The sequence below is a fragment of the Pecten maximus genome, chromosome 17 (assembly GCF_902652985.1).
Source record: "Pecten maximus chromosome 17, xPecMax1.1, whole genome shotgun sequence".
NCBI lineage: Eukaryota > Metazoa > Mollusca > Bivalvia > Pectinida > Pectinidae > Pecten > Pecten maximus.
In genome coordinates this window covers 20,424,211-20,442,975 of record NC_047031.1, presented here as the reverse complement: position 1 = coordinate 20,442,975, position 18,765 = coordinate 20,424,211, and the positions used below count along the sequence as shown (strand labels likewise).

General features: G+C 37.2%; 2 protein-coding genes across 2 annotated transcripts; one reads left to right on the top strand and one right to left on the bottom strand.

Annotated features, from left to right (window-relative positions):
• Nucleotides 1-630: 630 nt before the first annotated feature.
• LOC117316017 lies at nt 631-2,030 on the bottom strand. The gene is made up of 3 exons (XM_033870506.1): nt 1,988-2,030; nt 1,186-1,629; nt 631-867 (listed from the first exon to the last, which is right to left on the bottom strand). The coding sequence occupies exons 2-3, from the start codon at nt 1,280-1,282 to the stop codon at nt 641-643; spliced, it is 324 nt and encodes a 107-aa protein (XP_033726397.1). The 5' UTR covers nt 1,283-1,629; nt 1,988-2,030; the 3' UTR covers nt 631-640.
• A 4,754-nt stretch (nt 2,031-6,784) lies between these two features.
• Nucleotides 6,785-18,505, top strand: LOC117315207. Its single transcript, XM_033869351.1, has 9 exons — nt 6,785-6,836; nt 11,435-11,498; nt 11,936-12,360; nt 12,409-14,893; nt 15,451-15,574; nt 15,746-15,872; nt 16,267-16,385; nt 16,790-16,985; nt 17,325-18,505. Exons 1-9 carry the CDS (start codon nt 6,785-6,787, stop codon nt 17,738-17,740), a joined length of 4,008 nt encoding a protein of 1,335 aa, XP_033725242.1. The 3' UTR covers nt 17,741-18,505.
• The last annotated feature ends 260 nt before the right edge of the window (nt 18,506-18,765 follow it).

Below are 18,765 nucleotides of genomic sequence, written 5' to 3'. Positions count from 1 at the left end.
TACTTCAAATTGACTTGTTATTTATATATAATTACTGCTGGATAAATGGAACTACTTTGTTAAAGTAGAAGTCAATGAGTTTGTCTAAGTTGGAAGTCCAATGACTGTCTTGGAGCACTCTTACTATTGCAATATCTGTGGTTGTCCATACAACAAAATCACATGCTGACTCAAAATCACATGCTGACTTTTTGCTGATGTGAAGCTGTCCTTGTACTTGATGGTAGTAAATGTGGTTTTCCTTCAACCTGTACAGGCTCTTACCTTCATATGTTTGATATTCTGTAAGAAAAAACATTACGAGTAAATAGTGGTGTGAACAGTGGTTTCTTCCCCTTTTTATTGTGACATGACTGTATTTTTTACATTTTTCTAATAGAAAATTAAACATTTTCTTGGGCATTTTGGAAAGTAGTTCTTTCCTCAAAGTAATAATTAGAACATTATTTGTGTCAATTAAGCTTCTCAAACAAAAGGAAACATAACATTGGCCACATCTGAAAACATAATGAGAGGCAGTTACTACGGATATTTTCAAGTAATGCATTACTGAAGAAAAGCAAAAACAAAATCTGTAGGGGAAGTCCTGAGCCATATTCAGCTCCAAATATAACCCCAAACTATCAATAGAAAAAAATAATTATGCCTTACCTAAACAGAAATCCTTGATGGATCCAATAGCTTCTGGAATTGTCATATGTCTGGCAGAAAAGGGACACTTTACTTCCAGAAGGTCCGGCTTTATTTGTAGGCCTTCCAAAACATCTGACAACTCTGCCACCTGATGGTTGTAGCTGTGTGAAGCAGCACGGCGTATGATGCCGTCGGGACTTGCACCCAACACACCACTTTCATGAAGCCACACTCCTAAAATTTAAGAATATCTAAATCAAATAATGTTGTTTTTTATGTTTATTACATCAAGATTGTTTTATCTTTGATAGATTTACATTTTTAATGCAATCATTATTTATAAATCTTATACTGAACTCTGCAGAAACAGCTATGAAATGCCAAAGTGTATATTGTTGATTTTAGTTTTTACTACAGATACAATGAACTATCAGAAGAGAAAATTCTCCCTAAGGAGAAATTCTTAAGAACCAACGTCCTGCAGTGTTCAAAAAGGTGCTTTGTTTTGTTTTAATAAGCTATAGTTATGTGAAAATATGGTTTGCTATTTACCAGTTTCTTCCACAACTGCATCGCCATATGAACAATATTTCTCCTTGGCATTGGACTCATTTGTGGTCCCCCAAAGTATGGCATATTTTGCTGTCATATTGTACGATGAAAACACCGTTTTATACAAAGATGGCGGAAACCTGGAAATTTTTCATTAGAACATCTTATGCTAATACTTAAGTATATAAACTTGTATGAGCAGTGGTGACCAAATGATCAAGGCTGATGCATCATGTCTGATGCCATTATAGCCTTCCACTATATTGGGGTGTGAGTTCCAGGAAACCCAAGTAGGGCAATTGCAAAGTATTGATCATAGGTTTGTACAAACCTGTTTCTTCTTATTGCAGCAAGCACAAGCCCAAATTTTGATGCTGTCAGACGGTTTTTCCTCACCAATGACCAAAGATGGTTATTACTCTGTCCAACCGTTACTTTTGCAACCTGTGAAGTATACAGAGATCATTTTTCTAATACAGATTAAGAATTAGTAATCTACAGTAAGCTAACTCAACTACAATTTATGATTTTCACGTAATAATATTCATTTTTCCCATATGTCAACCAAGCAAGGGCTATATTTAATTTAAAATGAACAGTAAATAGAAATTTAATACAATATTAAGACAGTGTCCAAAATAATTTATATTGATACCTGGTATGTGTGTATAGTGTAAAGATTGGTTGAACAAATATTCTATAAAATCACAACCATGCACCCAATACTTGACATTTTCCTAGCAAATATTTCTTTTTCTTAGGAAAGCTTTTCAAGGTTCAATTATGTTTGAGATTGACCAACCTGCTCTATCTGTTCCTGGGAAACAGCAAGCTTTGATTTCAACTAAGCAGCTTTATCTACTGCACTCATATACTCGGGTGTCAGTAGCAAATCCTCTATACATGGAACATCCAGTCTTGGGGCATCTGGCTCTTTGGAGACAATCCTATGCATTGCTAAAATTGAAATATTAGTTATGAGTTAATTTCACATGTAAAGGATTTACATGTTGTATTGTCAAGTTTCAAGATAAGAGTTTGTATTTTGAGGAGTCACCAATTAAGCAGTAATGAATGAGTTAAAAGAAAATTTGCAATGAATAATTTACTGTGGATACATGCTGTGCAGAGTACAAATACCTTGACTATTATAACTATATACATAACTTAGATGTATTTGTTGGAATATACATGTATATGTTTTGTGTTTACCCATACCACTTGTGTGCCCTTGAATTTAAATAAAACTTTGGTATTTTATATCTTACACTTTAACAAACCAATACACCACATAAACTACATGAGTAATCTGGATCAATAATTATTTTAACAACATAAATGATATACTGAAAGATGTAAAAACATGTTTTATGTCCAACAATAATAATAAAAAATAGAGACAAGCAGTGCCAAAAATGGCACTTTATTCTATGAATTTATCAACTTTTTTTCTCAAAATACTGCACATTAGGAAAACAAATTTAATGAAAACTGACAGTATTAGATTTTGATGAATGTCCTGGAATACAGTACATTACCAAATATAATATAAAAATACATTAATATTGATAAATACAATGTCTTTAATAATAAAACACTTCAAACAACAAACTTAACAGTAAATGAATGAACAACTCAACAATTCAACCACTGTCATTAACCTGAAAATTGACCAAGTTCTCCTAACTTTCTGGACAGGAATGTTATATCCTCCTCCTCCACAGGTCTTGATATAGCCCTAACAGAAGACATGTCATTTACAATGTGAAAGTGTATAATGTTATTAATTTAGAAATACTGTACGTGTATGTATATCAGAGCTTATTCATCATCTGGTTTAGTTCCAACACAAATGTTTACCTGTAATTAGCTAGTTTGGGCGGAGCTGGAAATAATTCTTCCATAGTCTGTCTTTGCTTGGGTGGAAGACTTTTCGGATGCTGCATCCACGTTGCCCGTATGTCGGTTTTGCTTACATTTTTGAACCTACAAATTGTACAGTAGCTAGTGAGTAGGCATATATTAAATATAAAAGGAAACTGAAATAACACCAATTAATGTAAATCCATTAGTTAATTAATTGTATACAACTAGACAATACAACATAATCTTGAGATTGTCATGATTTGTATCCTTTGAATATTGGATGAAATCCTTCAGTTTAATTTGACAGAAACTGGACATTCAGATTGCATATTCAAGTATGAAAATTATTTTAGTTGTCTTATAAATTCATGTATGGATGTCATGTACATGTACTAATGATTTATTAATTAATATTAATTCTGTTGATGAAAAAATACTGTACCCATATAACAGGAGTGAAGCTTTGTGATGGCACTTGTCTTTGCCATTTACACAATCACACATGCTATAAGCTGTTGTATAGTTGTCACCAAGTGTGATCTGAAATATGCAATAAACGATATTGTACTGTGACTGTTGTGCTGCTGTGATGACATGAATGCCTTGCTTTGATACAAACGTTCTAAAACTAGAATGGCATCGTTTAACCGTCCCATGTCCTACAAAATGTAGGTGGGCGTGGTGACTATAACTGTCAAATCCACTTGTACTACAGTAGGCCTAACTCGCTCGTACAGTACATAGTCCTACATGGTAGAATAAATGCGAGAAAGATGACACTTAATTTAATCAAACTATATACATTAAGTCGTGTATGTTCGACCCTCCCTCCAGATCTACTCACGTTAACATGATAGCTTCTGTCTCTCATGCTGGCTTGAACTCGGCCCGGTACATGTCGCATCTCCGGGTCATAGATAAATTTCAGTATATGGTCCGATTTAACAGCTCACTCTGACCTCAGGCTTAGTTTCCTAGTCCCAGATACAAAATTTGTCCACTATAACATGGAAAAAGCCATACTAGTACTGGTTGTAGAGAATCAAGAATCGAAGCACTTGTCGTTTGCACTGACGGCCTTGACGGGTTTGTTTATATCCAAAAAATGAAGTCACGTTGAATCTCGGATAATCTCGCGATTGACCTACGTGACCTTTCCAGCCCTATAGCTGGGTTTTTCGGGTTGGATTTCAATTGGGCGAAATATTGAAGAGCAACTTTTTTCCTTCGGTAATTTAAAGATGGTTCATTTGCCTCTACATAAAGGCTCTGCACTGGGGTTGTTCGGAAAGCACCGAGTACTAGACGTAATCCTTGATTATCGATAGGATCCAACATTTGCAGGTAAGAATTCCGTGCCGATCCATAAACGATGGACCCATAGTCGAGTTCTGATCTTACTATGATATTTGAATAAAGAGGTAATCAGCATAGTATCTGCAGAAATGACCTTATTCAACTTCAAAGTTGCTGTAGAGCCAGGTGAGTGATACAGGCGCATTGGGCCTCTTGTATATATATATATTATTGTTTTTTTACTAACAGAAGACGAGCACCGAAGAGCCAACAGAAAAACAGAAGCCAGTCAAGCCACCAACAGAAAGCAGAAGTCCATAGAAACAAAAAATGCAGACAGCTGATTACTTCAAAAAGAAAAGATCAATTGGATTAAGTTGATTTGTTCCTTACAATCTGCACATCATATCGACTTATTAATCAACTTGCATTTTGAATCCAACTGTCCGTCTGTCTGGAATATTGTGTCAAGTACATCTTAATTGAGTACTGAAGCAATTTATTTCTGAAACTTGTTTGTAACAAATTAATTGAAAACTTCAGTTTGACTGCCATGAGAGCTCAGATAATTCTGAAAACCAAATATATTGATGAAATCTTTATGGAGTAATGGCCCTTATCAAAGAGGGAGGCATTGGATATATGATCGAGTTGGCCCACAAACAACATTTCTATTTAAGTGAGATTACTTTAAAATCTGATCAAACTGAAAAAGCTGGGCCCCTGATAAATTCACTTATTTAACTGTACAATTATAATTACCATAGGCTAATTAAAACAGTTGAGCAATATGGCTATTGGAATCCTGTGTACAAGATTTATGATAATACGCTATATTGAAGTTCAATGATACAAACAAAAGAAACGCTCTGTGTATCATAATTATTATATATATATTTTTAAAAAAAAAAAGATGTTTTCAGGATTATCATATTTTACTCTCTCGAAGAGTTCTTCTAGCCCAGTTATAAGCATGCCAGCCTCTGATATGCTATCGTGAACACTACAGAGAGAGAGCAAGATTGTTCACCTGATTGCAGACCTTCATTAATGACAGGTAAGTCTTCGCTACTCATTCGCTACGCCATTTGGAAAAGGGAACCCTTCTCTGCTTCGTTGAAATATTTGTAGATAGGTGTCACATAAAGCAAACCAAATGTTTCCAGCCAAATTGATGTTAAAGATTGGTTAAAATTAGGTTTTTGAACTTTTAGTTTTACTATAAACCCTGGAGAAATAAAAAAAAAAAAATAGATAGTTTTGTAATATGAAAGATGAAACAGAACTGAAAATAGTTTTTTTCATCATATCTGAAAAGCCGACAAGCACACTACTACTGGTACTCCAAAAAGACAAACATTAAGATCGCCAGGATCTACAAGGTCAACCCCACAATTAAGAAGGTCTACAAGAATGACACCAAAATCTCTGCCGAGGACTTCAGGTGACAGTTTCATCACATGTGAAACATACGAAGAAAATCTATCTGTGCTCCATAAAGCAAAACGGACATTGGATTGGTAAAGCACAGCAACAGGGTCTCGCCTCATCCCATTAGAGCCAACATTTGAGGGATGTCCAGCATATCCAGATTTTAGAAGCACATGTACGTATTTATATGGTATCCAAAGGCATTAAAAGTATGAGACCCTTCTGTGCCTTAAACAATATATTATAGAGGCTTAAAAATAGTTTCTCTTTGTCCATCAGAAAAGACATTCTGTTCTTACATTTCGATAAGTTGAATTTTTGCAGGATATTTATTTATTTACACTGACAAATAGTTGTTATACTTATAAATACTCAGTCAGTGTAGAATATATATATATAAGGCTCTGAAGAACGGAGGCATCTGATTTAGTAAGGTATTCAAATTAAAGATACTACTGCAGGCCTCGAATTTAACGCTTTATTACTCGCTATTTGCGAGCTGAATTCCGAGATTAGCGAGTAGAAATAATATGCACTTGCTTTTTTCAGCGAGTTGATTCGTCGAATACAAAATGTAACTATCATAACAAAATAATAAATAAGCGCTGTTTGTGAAAAAATGCAGTTGTTTATATACTCATCAAGGTTTTGGTCATCGTAACATCGTAACTTGTCAAATCTGAAAACAATGTCTGCCGGACTTGTCCTCCGGTGCACATTCACGTAAACGTTTGAAACTTACTAATATTACAAGCGTCTGTCAGAGTGGTCTATATAGCTAGGTCATGGCAGAAAATACGTCTGCTAGAAAAATTACGTCTTGTTTTAAAAGGCAAACTAGTGGTACATGCGACAGTGATTACGCGACACCTGGTAAAAAAATCAAGAGCAATGATTTAATCCCAAAATCAAGTTCAGTGAAGGCATCTGCCAAAACAGTTTCGAAATGGGAAAAAAATTGAACATCACTCGGTAAACACATGTCAGACAATGTCGTTATTGAAATATGGTGCCCGGTATGCAGAGAGTATGCTACTGGATCAGAACGTACATCGACGGTAAGTTATCAACAAGGGCCCAATGGGCCCAAATCGCTCACCTGCAATGCAGTGATCTTTTCATATATGGATCCTGCAGTTATTTGAAAGCATGCTACAGGACCAATATAATAATGTCTCTCTGCACTTTGGCTTTTCACTAAAAGTCATTCAAAGATTTAAGCATACTTGATCGACGTGACCTTGAATGCGAGTCAGGGTCATTCATTTGAACAAACTTGGTAGCCCTTTACCCCAGCATGCTACAGACCCAATATTAACTCCATGGGACTCTTGGTTATTGAGAAGAAGTCGTTTCAAGATTTTAGCCTTTTTGACTCCTGTGACCTTGAATGAAGGTCAAGGTCATTCATTTCAACAAACTTGGTAGCCCTTTACCCAAGCATGCTACAGACCTAATATCAACTCCCTGGGACTCTTGGTTATTGAGAAGAAGTCGTTTAAAGATTTTAGCCTTTTTGACTCCTGTGACCTTGAATGAAGATCAAGGTCATTCATTTGAACAAACTTGCGAGCCCTTCACCCCAGCATGCTACAGGCCAAATATTAGGTCTCTGGGACTGTTGGTAATTGAGAAGAAGTTGTTAAAATTTTTAGCCTTTTTGACCGCTGTGACCTTGAATGAAGGTCAAGGTCATTCAATTGAACAAACTTGGTAACCCTTTACCGCAGCATGATACAGACCCAATATAAACTCCCTGGGCCTCTTGGTTATTGAGAAGAAGTCGTTTTAAAATGTTAGCCTTTTTGACTCCAGTGACCTTGAATGAAGGTCAAGGTCATTCATTTGAACAAACTTGGTAGCCCTTTACCCCAGCATGCTACAGGCCAAATATTAGGTCTCTGGGACTGTTGGTTATTGAGAAGAAGTCGTTTAAATATTTTAGCCTTTTTGACTCCTGTGACCTTGAATGAAGGTCAAGGTCATTCATTTGAACAAATTTGGTAGCCCTTTACCGCAGCATGCTACAAACCCAATATCAACTCCCTGGGACTCTTGGTTATTGAGAAGAAGTCGTTTAAAGATTTTAGCCTGTTTGGTCCCTGTGACATTGAATGAAGGTCAAGGTCATTCATTTCAACAAACTACGTAGCCCTTCACCCCAGCATGCTACAGACCCAATATCAACTCCCTGGGACTGTTGGTTATTGAGAAGAATTCGTTTAAAGATTTTAGCCTTTTTGACTCCTGTGACCTTGGATAAAGATCAAGGTCATTCATTTGAACAAACTTGGTAGCCCTTTACCCCAGCATGCTACAGACCCAATATCAACTCCCTGGGCCTCTTGGTTATTGAGAAGAAGTCGTTTAAAGATTTCAGCCTTTTTGACTCCTGTGACCTTGAATAAAGATCAAGGTCATTCATTTGAACAAACTTGGTAGCCCTTTACCCCAGCATGCTACAGACCCAATATCAACTCCCTGGGCCTCTTGGTTATTGAGAAGAAGTCGTTTAAAGATTTCAGCCTTTTTGACTCCTGTGACCTTGAATGAAGGTCAAGGTAATTCATTTCAACAAAGTTGGTAGCCCTTTACCCCAGCATGCTACAGACCCAATATCAACTCCCTGGGCCTCTTGGTTATTGAGAAGAAGTCATTTAAAGATTTTAGCCTTTTTGACTCCTGTGACCTTGAATGAAGGTCAAGGTCATTCATTTGAACAAACTTGGGAGCCCTTCACCCAAGCATGCTGCAGGCCAAATATTAGGTCTCTGGATCTATTGGTTATTGAGAAGAAGTCGTTTAAAGATTTTAGCCTTTTTGACTCCTGTGACCTTGAATGAAGGTCAAGGTCATTCATTTTAACAAACTTGGTAGCCCTTCACCCCAGCATGCTACAGGCCAAATATCAGCTCCCTGGGCCTCTTGGTTATTGAGAAGAAGTCGTTCAAAGATTTTAGCCTTTTTGACTCCTGTGACCTTGAATGAAGGTCAAGGTCATTCATTTGAACAAACTTGGGAGCCCTTCACCCTAGCATGCTGCAGGCCAAATATTAGGTCTCTGGATCTGTTGGTTATTGAGAAGAAGTCGTTTAAAGATTTTAGCCTTTTTGACTCCTGTGACCTTGAATGAAGGTCAAGGTCATTCATTTGAACAAACTTGGTAGCCCTTCACCCCAGCATGCTTCAGACCCAATATCAAGTCCCTGGGTATTTTGGCTATTTAGAAGAAGTCGTTTAATTTTTTTTTAGCATATTTGACCCCTGTGACCTTGAATGAAAGTCAAGGTCATTCATTTGAACAAACTTGGTAGCCCTTCACCCCAGCATGCTACAGACCTAATATCAACTCCATGGCGGTATATGACGTCATCACTTTTTGCGTTGTCTGATTTTTGAGGTTATGCAATATAACCTGAAAAAGTTTAACATTGCGGGAATAGGCAAAATTAAATTATGTATAATTTACCCGTTTTCCATTGTAGTTATCCCCCAATAACCTAAACAAAATAGAAAGTTAATCCTTAAAAACAACCATTGTTTGATTCATCAAGGTAGGTGTCGACAGTAGGAAGTACAATTAGTGTGATTAATAATCTGAGAGGAGTCCAGACCCTGATTTCAGGAATTAACAAAAAGAAAGAAAATATTGCAAAACATCACTACAATTAAATATATGTACATTTTCTTTTTATTATGGATTGTAAATAATATATTTAATGAGAAGTATGAAATATTTAATAGTTTCATATGAAGTGTATCATTATATATTTTCTTGTGCATATTTTATGGTGCAAGTAGAATTTGGAATTTGGATTTTCCCACTCTACTTAGTTATGTTCAATTATAAGCACAAAATCGAGTCATTATTAATTACTCATATGTTGATTTTATTTCTTCACAAATACTTGTAAGAGTAGGGTTCAGCACAAAGTTTTGGAAATATTCTTAATTATATGTGTACTTTATATATATCACCCTTGCACCACAAACTAAGCCTGTGGTGAGCAGCGTTAATGTCTCACTGAGTGACATATTTCATGTTGTTGCTTTGCTTGTTGTTGTTGTTGCATAGTTTATAGGACTGGGACGATACACCAATGCATCGGTGAATCGCGGTACACTTCAACATGATACAAGTATCGATCCAAAGAAGCAAATTACGATACAGTATCGATCCACTATATTTTTGTGAAAAAACAAAAAGCATTGCTTCATATTATCATTTGAAATCCATTAAACAAAGCTTTTAAATTAAAATAATTGTAAACAAACATCGAAAGATTGAAAATTCTGAAAGTGAAAGTACTTGCGAGTCTCGTTTCCGGGAATGGGGCACTATGTTAGGAAGAGTTTGATTGTTCGTTTCATGATGTTCGTTTCATGATGACTTTCATGGTTAGCCAATCAAATAGTAGATTACAAAACCATTGCTAGACTAAATGTGTTTATAAATGGACGACTGGGATGAGCTAGTTACGCCGCAAGGCACAAAATCGTCCGTGTGGAAAACGTTCGGTCATCCTGTTTACAAAGACAAAGATGGCAGTGGCATCAGGAAGACTGACAAAACAAAAACGATATGCAACTCCTGACACTGCACAGGCTTATTTTCCTAAAAAAGAATCTCTAAATAAAGAAACTGGAAGTGTTTAATTTGAATCTGTGACAATATAAATCTCCATGTATTACATCATGTATTACATATTAGTTAATGTTTTATTCTTCAAGTCCAGATATGTTGAAATTTTGTTTTATTCTGCTAGTCAAGATGCAATGCATTTTTATGTTTCCTCAGTTCGCTAGTCAGTTCATACAATACTCAAATGATTGAGCCTATGGCAAGAGGTTGAAAGTACTGTTTAGAATGGTTTTGTTACTTGTCGAACGTTCTGTTTAACAAATAAATAGAATTTGAAAAAAAAATTCACACATTGAAGTTGTTCATTCCGTTGACAATACCCTAAATAAAGTATCGTGATACGTATCGGATCGTGCAATCACTGTATCGTCCCAGCCCTAATAGTTTGCTCCATTGTTAAGCTTTTGCTTTTGGTTTCTTTAAAAGGTGAATTATATGTTATACTATATATATTATATACTTTGTTTTCCAATTTGAATCTCTTGAAAATGTATTATTGTATACACTGTTGAAATATTATTTAATTTCTCAAATCATCTCCATAACACACCTGTTGTGACAAAAAAATTGTCCTTATAAGTATTGAATTTGGAATGAGGTTATTTTCCAATCACAGGACTTTTGGTAGAAAGATATATTTAATGTTTCTGTTAACTGACCTGGATTATAAAGCAGTTCATTCACTGCTCTATCAGTTATTATTATATTTGTATATTTCTTTCTGTCTTGAAAAGACATCTTGTATGTGGGACAATATTATGTACAGTAAAACTCCCACTTATTGAACCTGTGGGTATCTGACCAATAGTATGAGGAATACATAGTGTATGTACGAACTTGGTCTGGACCAAACAAACTTGACAAAGGAGGGTATTCGAGTAAACCAGGTTCAAGCATGTGGGGGTTTTACTGTAATGTAGGTCTATCCAGTTTAGACTCTAGTGCAGTATTTTAATACTTATTCAAAAAGTAAGCTTATAATACACTCTACTAAATCCTGTTTTTGACACACAGGATATATGAAGAAGCGACCAGAGACGCTAAAATTGTTTTTGGAAGACATCCAGTGGGCATTGAGGTAAGGAATTTTATGTGATAACTATTAAGTTTTCTACCCAGTCAGGGGATTTCATCAAATCATCTTCTGTATGAAAACAAATCATCCTTTGTATTTAGTGTAGGAGAGATACAGATTGAAGTATTTTAACAATGTATATTTAGTAAATATATCTAGACCATTGTTGATGTAAAGTTTTCTCTTACAAACCATATGGCCTATGACAAATATGTTTCAGTAATTGGACAGAAAAATGTGTTTTGTTCTAGATGTGAAAATGCCTTTTTTTGTATGGCATTATCAATTTATTTAATTAAGAATCTTCAAAGGTGATCTATTTAAAAAAGCAATGATCACACACATACTTGTTGAAAATACATGAAAGAAAAGAAATGCTGTCTGCAAAGTATATATCTATATGAATTGTAAAAGTTTAGTTTAATCTCTGTGTTCTTCAGGCAAGGTGATGAAGGTTGCCAGAAGAGTGACAAAGATTTGGGAGACAATGAGGAAAAAGGCAGAGAGAGCCACCAAGATTTGGGAGACGGTGAGGCAGAAGGCAGAGAGCGCGACCAGGATTTGGAAGACGGTGAGGAAGGACGCAGAGAGAGCCACCAAGATTTGGGAGACGGTGAGGCAGAAGGCAGAGAGCGCGACCAGGATTTGGAAGACAGTGAGGAAGGAGGCAGAGAGAGCGACCAAGATTTGGGAGACGGTGAGGCAGGAGGCAGAGAAAGGGACACAGATTTGGGAGACGTTGAAGAAGGAGGCAGAGAGAGCCACCAAGATTTGGGAGACGGTGAGGCAGGAGGCAGAGAGAGGGACACAGATTTGGGAGACGGTGAGGCAGGAGGCAGAGAGAGGGACCAAGATTTGGGAGACGGTGAGGCAGGAGGCAGAGAAAGGGACACAGATTAGGGAGACGTTGAAGAAGGAGGCAGAGAGAGCCACCAAGATTTGGGAGATGATGAGGCAGGAGGCAGAGAGAGCGACCAGGATTTGGAAGACGGTGAGGCAGGAGGCAGAGAGAGCGACCAGGATTTGGAAGACGGTGAGGAAGGAGGCAGAGAGCGCCACCAAGATTTGAGAGATGGTGAAGTAGGAGGCAGAGAGAGCCACCAAGATTTGGGAGACGATGAGGCAGGAGGCAGAGAGAGCGACCAGGATTTGGAAGACGGTGAGGAAGGAGGCAGAGAGAGCCACCAAGATTTGGAAGACGGTGAGGAAGGAGGCAGAGAGAGGGACACAGATTTGGAAGACGTTGAAGAAGGAGGCAGAGAGAGCGACCAGGATTTGGAAGACGGTGAGGAAGGAGGCAGAGAGAGCCACCAAGATTTGGAAGACGGTGAGGAAGGAGGCAGAGAGAGGGACACAGATTTGGAAGACGTTGAAGAAGGAGGCAGAGAGAGCGACCAGGATTTGGAAGACAGTGAGGAAGGAGGCAGAGAGAGCCACCAAGATTTGGAAGACGGTGAGGAAGGAGGCAGAGAGAGGGACACAGATTTGGAAGACGTTGAAGAAGGAGGCAGAGAGAGCGACCAAGATTTGGAAGACGGTGAGGAAGGAGGCAGAGAGAGGGACACAGATTTGGAAGACGTTGAAGAAGGAGGCAGAGAGAGCGACCAAGATTTGGAAGACGGTGAGGAAGGAGGCAGAGAGAGGGACACAGATTTGGAAGACGTTGAAGAAGGAGGCAGAGAGAGCGACCAGGATTTGGAAGACGGTGAGGAAGGAGGCAGAGAGAGCCACGAAGATTTGGAAGACGGTGAGGAAGGAGGCAGAGAGAGGGACACAGATTTGGGAGACTTTGAAGAAGGAGGCAGAGAGAGCGACCAGGATTTGGAAGACGGTGAGGTAAGAGGCAGAGAGAGCCACCAAGATCTGGAAGACAGTGAGGAAGGTCCAAACAGGAAAAAAGCAAAAATTGTCATCGTCAGTACAGATGAAGAAAACATTGGTCCAAAACGAAAGAAAGCGAAAATGATCTCTATATCGGATGAAGATGTTGTGGTTGGAAGTGTTGATTCAGATGACTCGCAAGTATCAGAAATCTTCCCTCAGCTAAATATTAATCTTCCAGATAAAATTATGTCAGCTGTGGTGTATGACTCTGAATCTGAGGAAGGAGGGAAGATGTCATCTGTGGAATATGATGCTGAACCTGAGGATTGTGCTATTGCAAGGGATGTGAAAAACCAAGATATTTATGTTAGTCTTGTGCAGAAAAGTCAGACGACCCGAAAAGGCAAGAGGAAAAAGAATAGAAGAGTGTACAATGCAAAACACCCCTGCCCGTTTTGTCCAAAAATAGTTGCCAACTTTTCGCACCATATCACAACAGTGCAGCAAAAACAGGAACATTCAGTAAAAGAAATATTGGAAACTTCTGATGCCAAGACCAAACAAATAAAAATTGCATTGCTTCGATTGAAAGGTGCACATGAACATAACATGCGTTCTTTGAAGGAAAAGAAAGGAGAGATATTTCTTCGTAGGAGATCAAACGTTGATGATTCAGATTCAAAAGGCTCTGAAGACGAAGGGGAAAATAGCATAGATATTGAGAAATATGGACCCTGTCCAAAATGTTTTGGTTGGATTACACTTCACTCCATCAAGCGACACATGAAGATGTGCATCTTGTCAGACGATTCATTTCTATCGACAGCATCAAAAGGAACCTTGACAGTTCAGTCTCGATTGCTGTCTGGAAGACTTCCTGAAGAAGCTTCCCGAGCTCTTATCAAAGAAGTGTTCCCAATAATGCTTGAAGACAATGTATGCAAGGTTTCAAAGGAGGACAGTTTGATTGTGTCATTAGGGAATCAGTGGATGCTGAGAAACAAGGGGAATGCTATAATGAGGAAATATTATACAAGTTCCGTGATGAGACTGGCTGCAAAATTGAAACTAGCTCTGCAACATTTGGACAACAGCACGAAGGATTTGGATGAATACTTCCAACCAAGTAACTTTGATGTTGTGGTAAAAGGGGCACTGAGATGTTGCTTTCCAGCAGATGCTGATGAAGAAGAGTTAAAATCGCCAAGCAATGCTATCAAGCTAGGTCACGATATCAAGCGATTGGTATCGGCCAAATTGGCCAAGGCATTGATGGCTGGCAATGCTTGCAAAAAGAAGGAGGCAGAAGAATTTCTTAAATTGATGGAAATTGAATGGGGACTACGTGTAACTAAACTTGCCAGGATCATCTTGAACGAACGGGCCTTCAACCGAGACAGGAATCTACCCATTCCAGATGATGTCAGGAAACTTGCAGAATATATGCAACATGAAATCCTCAATCTGGACCTGAAAACCTGTTCCTTGTCCAACTACAGGAAAGTGGCAGTAGCAACATTGGCAAGAGTGACCCTCTTCAACAGAAGGCGTTGCCATGAGGTTCAAGCAATGAAGTAAGTTTCACGAATTTTCCTATTAATTTGTCTTTCAAGCTAGTTAAATCATGTGTAAATCTTTGATGGATATGTATGAATGATTTTGTATTCCTTATAAGTGAAATAATTTTTCAACAAGAATTTAAAATGGAATGTTAGTTATATTCTTGTTAAAAATTATTAGAAGCAAATTCTATTTACTGGTATTGTTGGTAAGCAACATCAATCATAGGGTGGTCAGGTAGTGCAGTGGATAGCGCACTTGCCTTTCATCAAGGCGGCCGGGGTTCGATTCCCCGACTGGACATGAAAAGGTATTGGGGTCATCTTCCCGACCGGGTTTTCTCCAGTTACTCCGGTTTCCTGCCCTTGCACACTAATATACGGGCCAGCAAGAGTAATTAATATAAGTTGGATAACTTGTTTCATAATTGTTGTAAAATAAATATAGTTTATATTTTAACATCAATCATATTCAAATCTCACATGATATACGCATTTCCCTAAAAACACAAGTTCTCCATCAAAGTTGTAAAGTTTTCATTTTAAAAATATTTTCTGCTTTTGAATTGTAGAATTTCTTCTTATGAAAAAAGGAAAACTGGGGAAAATGAATTGTCACAAGAACTGCGAGGAGATCTCGCAGCATTTGAGAAGAACCTTTTAAACCGACAAGATATGGTCACTATTCGTGGAAAGGTACATATTACATTTTCATGCCATGAAATAAATAATCAGTGATTTTTTTTTTCACAGGACAACGAGATATGTTCATGTTTGAGAGAAAAAAAAAGAACAAATTGGTTTGATTTTGATTTTTACTTTTATCTTGACATTTCATGCTTATTTATGTAATTCATTTTACTTCAGACAGGAAAGGGTGTTCCAGTTATTCTACCACAAGACACAAAGAAGGCATTACAGTTCTTAACAGATCCAGAGAATCGTACGAAAGTTGGTGTGCCATCAGGCAATCCTTATGTGTTTGGAAGTAATGGTGAGTACTTCTCCATCTTGGTATTTGTGACATTTATAGAAATAGATGCTTCCAAGTTCCTGCCAAATGTTCTCTTTTTTTTGGCTCAACTGATGAAAAACCAATTAGAAAAACTATCTTTACCATGACACAAGGCATACATCAATGTTGTTCCAATGTGGTTGGTCCTGAATGAAAATTAGTAATTTATTAAAAAAAAATCACTTGACCTGCAGGGAAACTACTAGCAGACAAATGAAATTCTACATCCCTGCAAGTGTAACTCAGCTTCCAACAGACTTGTGATTTCTTTAACAATTGTTAGAAATGGTGACAATGAAGTTTATTATCAGAATAAACATCGTACATGATGGCTGCTGCATATTTTATCATGTGACTCACATCTATATTCTAGGAGCGGGTGTTTACAGAGCTTACGATGCAATACGAACAATTGCATCAGGTGCAGACCTTCAATACCCAAATCTCATACGTACATCAAACATGAGGAAGTACATGGCAACTATGTTACAGGTAGGTTTTGATGTAAATTGTAATTTTTATTAGCTCATATGTGCAAAGCTGACAAGAGCTTGTGTCTTGCTTCATTGTTCATCTCTAAGCTCTAAAGATGTTCTGTTACATAAATTACCTATTACATGAATTAGAATAGTATACTTTTTACCTCATCTGGAAAAGTTCAATGAGTCTTGTGTTACCGATACAAAATAATAAAAGAAGAGAAAAATGAAAGATCAAAATATTACCTGGGTATTATATTTTTTTGGAGATGGAGAAGTACTCCCCATTGCTTCCAAACACATTGGGATTGCCTGATGGCACACCAACTTTTGTACGTTTTCTGGATTTGTTAAATATGACATATTTTGGTTAACTTTTTACAATTTGTATCAGAAGGAAAATCTTGTATCTTTCAGGCCTTAAACACAAGTGAAGCAGAAAGGCAATGGGTTCTTGATCACCTTGGTCATACTATGGATGTTCATAAAATCCATTATCGTATGACGTCTGATGTGTTGGAACGTGTTGATGTTGCGAAGATTCTATTGATTCGGGATATGGGATTAGTTGGACAATACAGAGGGAAAAAGCTGGATGATATACAGTTAGATGGTAAGTAGAAAATGTTTCTAAACATTTATCATTTTACTGATTTGCTTATTGAAGGCTGATGTATGCAACCTTCATGGACTTCACAGCATGGCAGATGCTTTCTCATTTAGACATGTTTTCATTCAAATTGTAAAACTTCATGTACCACATTATTTAATAAACTTTTTTGTGCATTGATCTTTTGGATTGGTATAACAAATAGTAATAAGCTAAAAAACGTTTTCCACAATGTAAATAAACCAAGGTCACAGAGTTTGATACATTAGCTGGTTTTCTATTTTTAAAACAGATCATCTGGTGCAATGCATTGTTTTCATGATATTGTTTGTCTATTCTCAGATCTGATCTCTCTGGATGAGGCTCCCTCCCCAGATGTTGAAGAAGCAGGCCCGAGAAATACAGAAATCTCTAATATTCTGGCAGAGACAACAGATAGCGATGAGTATGTGCCAGAAGTATTCCAATCTGATGAGGAGGACGATGATGATGATTGTGGTGCGGAGTTTTCGGAAAGAAAACGGAAAACTAGGAAGCCTTCTGTCCTGCGTCAAAAATGGTCACCAGAAGAAGAAAAGGAGTTGGAAACACTTTTCAAAACAGACTTTGAAAGAGACAAATGTCCATCACAAAAACGTGTTGAAACTGTGATTAAGATAAGCAAATCAAGCAATGGAGTAATCTACAAAAGAAACCGTGACACGATAAAAAAGAAAGTTAGTAACATGATGGTCAAAAAGCGAAGAAGTAACCCCTAGCATGAAAGACCTGATAGGTCCGATCTGATGAAAGACAATATATTGGTATTCTGGTAGTTATTAAGTCTTCTGACCCAAAGGGTTTTGCCATCGTGCTTCGTCTGTAAATATTTCCTTTGATAATGTTCTTCTCAATAACCAAAAGGCCCAGGATGCTGAGATTTGGCCAGTAGGTACCAGGACCTTGACCTACTTGCAAGGTCACACGGTTCAAATATGTTGAAATCTTTAAGAAACTTTTTCTCAATAATGGAAAGGTCCAGGGTATTGATATTTGGCCTGTAGCATGTTTGTTCAAATGAATGACCTTGACCTACTTTCAAGGCAGCAGGAGTCAAATATGTTAGTATCATAACCAACTAAAATTATATAGTAGTATATACATTGCATAGTCAAATGGGTTTTAAGGCCAGTTAAGCCTCTTGTTTGAGATCCAGTCAGATCAAGATGAATTTTACATAGAATTCCAATTGTAAACTTTTTTTGTTGAAAGGTTTTGAATGTAGTGTTCTGATTTAAGAAGCGTTCTGATTTTGATATGTGCAAATTACTTGCATTTTCTGTTAAACTTGTGATGAATATCGGTAAATTGTTTTAAGAGATCCAGTCAGATCAGATGAATAATGCACAGAATTGCCAAAGTAAACTTTTTTGTAAGAATTGAAAGTAGTATTCTGATTTATAAATCTTGCTCTGTTAAACAGTAGTTCTAGGTTGAGCGTGAGTGTACGCCCGAGTATAGCCTGTGTACCTGCAGTAAATCCATAAAAAGGAAAATGTCGATTTATTCCATGAGCAGATAAACGATAATCAGCATACATGTATATATAGTATATATATGAAAGGTATTAAACAAATGTACATATACACATGAAACAGTATGAAGTTTGAATAAAATACAGTACATAACGTCTGATATCAACATGCATATTAGACATCATACATATATATAGTAATTAATCTGACATAATATTTACAAAAAATATTTGGCCTTGGAAATATCTTCTCAGCTGTAATAGTTTTAG

Coding starts and splice junctions, on each gene's coding strand:
- LOC117316017 (XM_033870506.1), bottom strand. CDS start 1,282: ATGACAGCAAAATATGCCATACTTTGGGGGACCACAAATGAGTCCAAT. Junction 868..1,185: donor TGCAGTTGTGGAAGAAACTG/GTAAATAGCAAA, acceptor CTTAAATTTTAG/GAGTGTGGCTTCATGAAAGT.
- LOC117315207 (XM_033869351.1), top strand. CDS start 6,785: ATGGTGCCCGGTATGCAGAGAGTATGCTACTGGATCAGAACGTACATC. Junction 12,361..12,408: donor GGACCAAGATTTGGGAGACG/GTGAGGCAGGAG, acceptor GAGACGTTGAAG/AAGGAGGCAGAGAGAGCCAC. Junction 15,575..15,745: donor TGGTCACTATTCGTGGAAAG/GTACATATTACA, acceptor ATTTTACTTCAG/ACAGGAAAGGGTGTTCCAGT.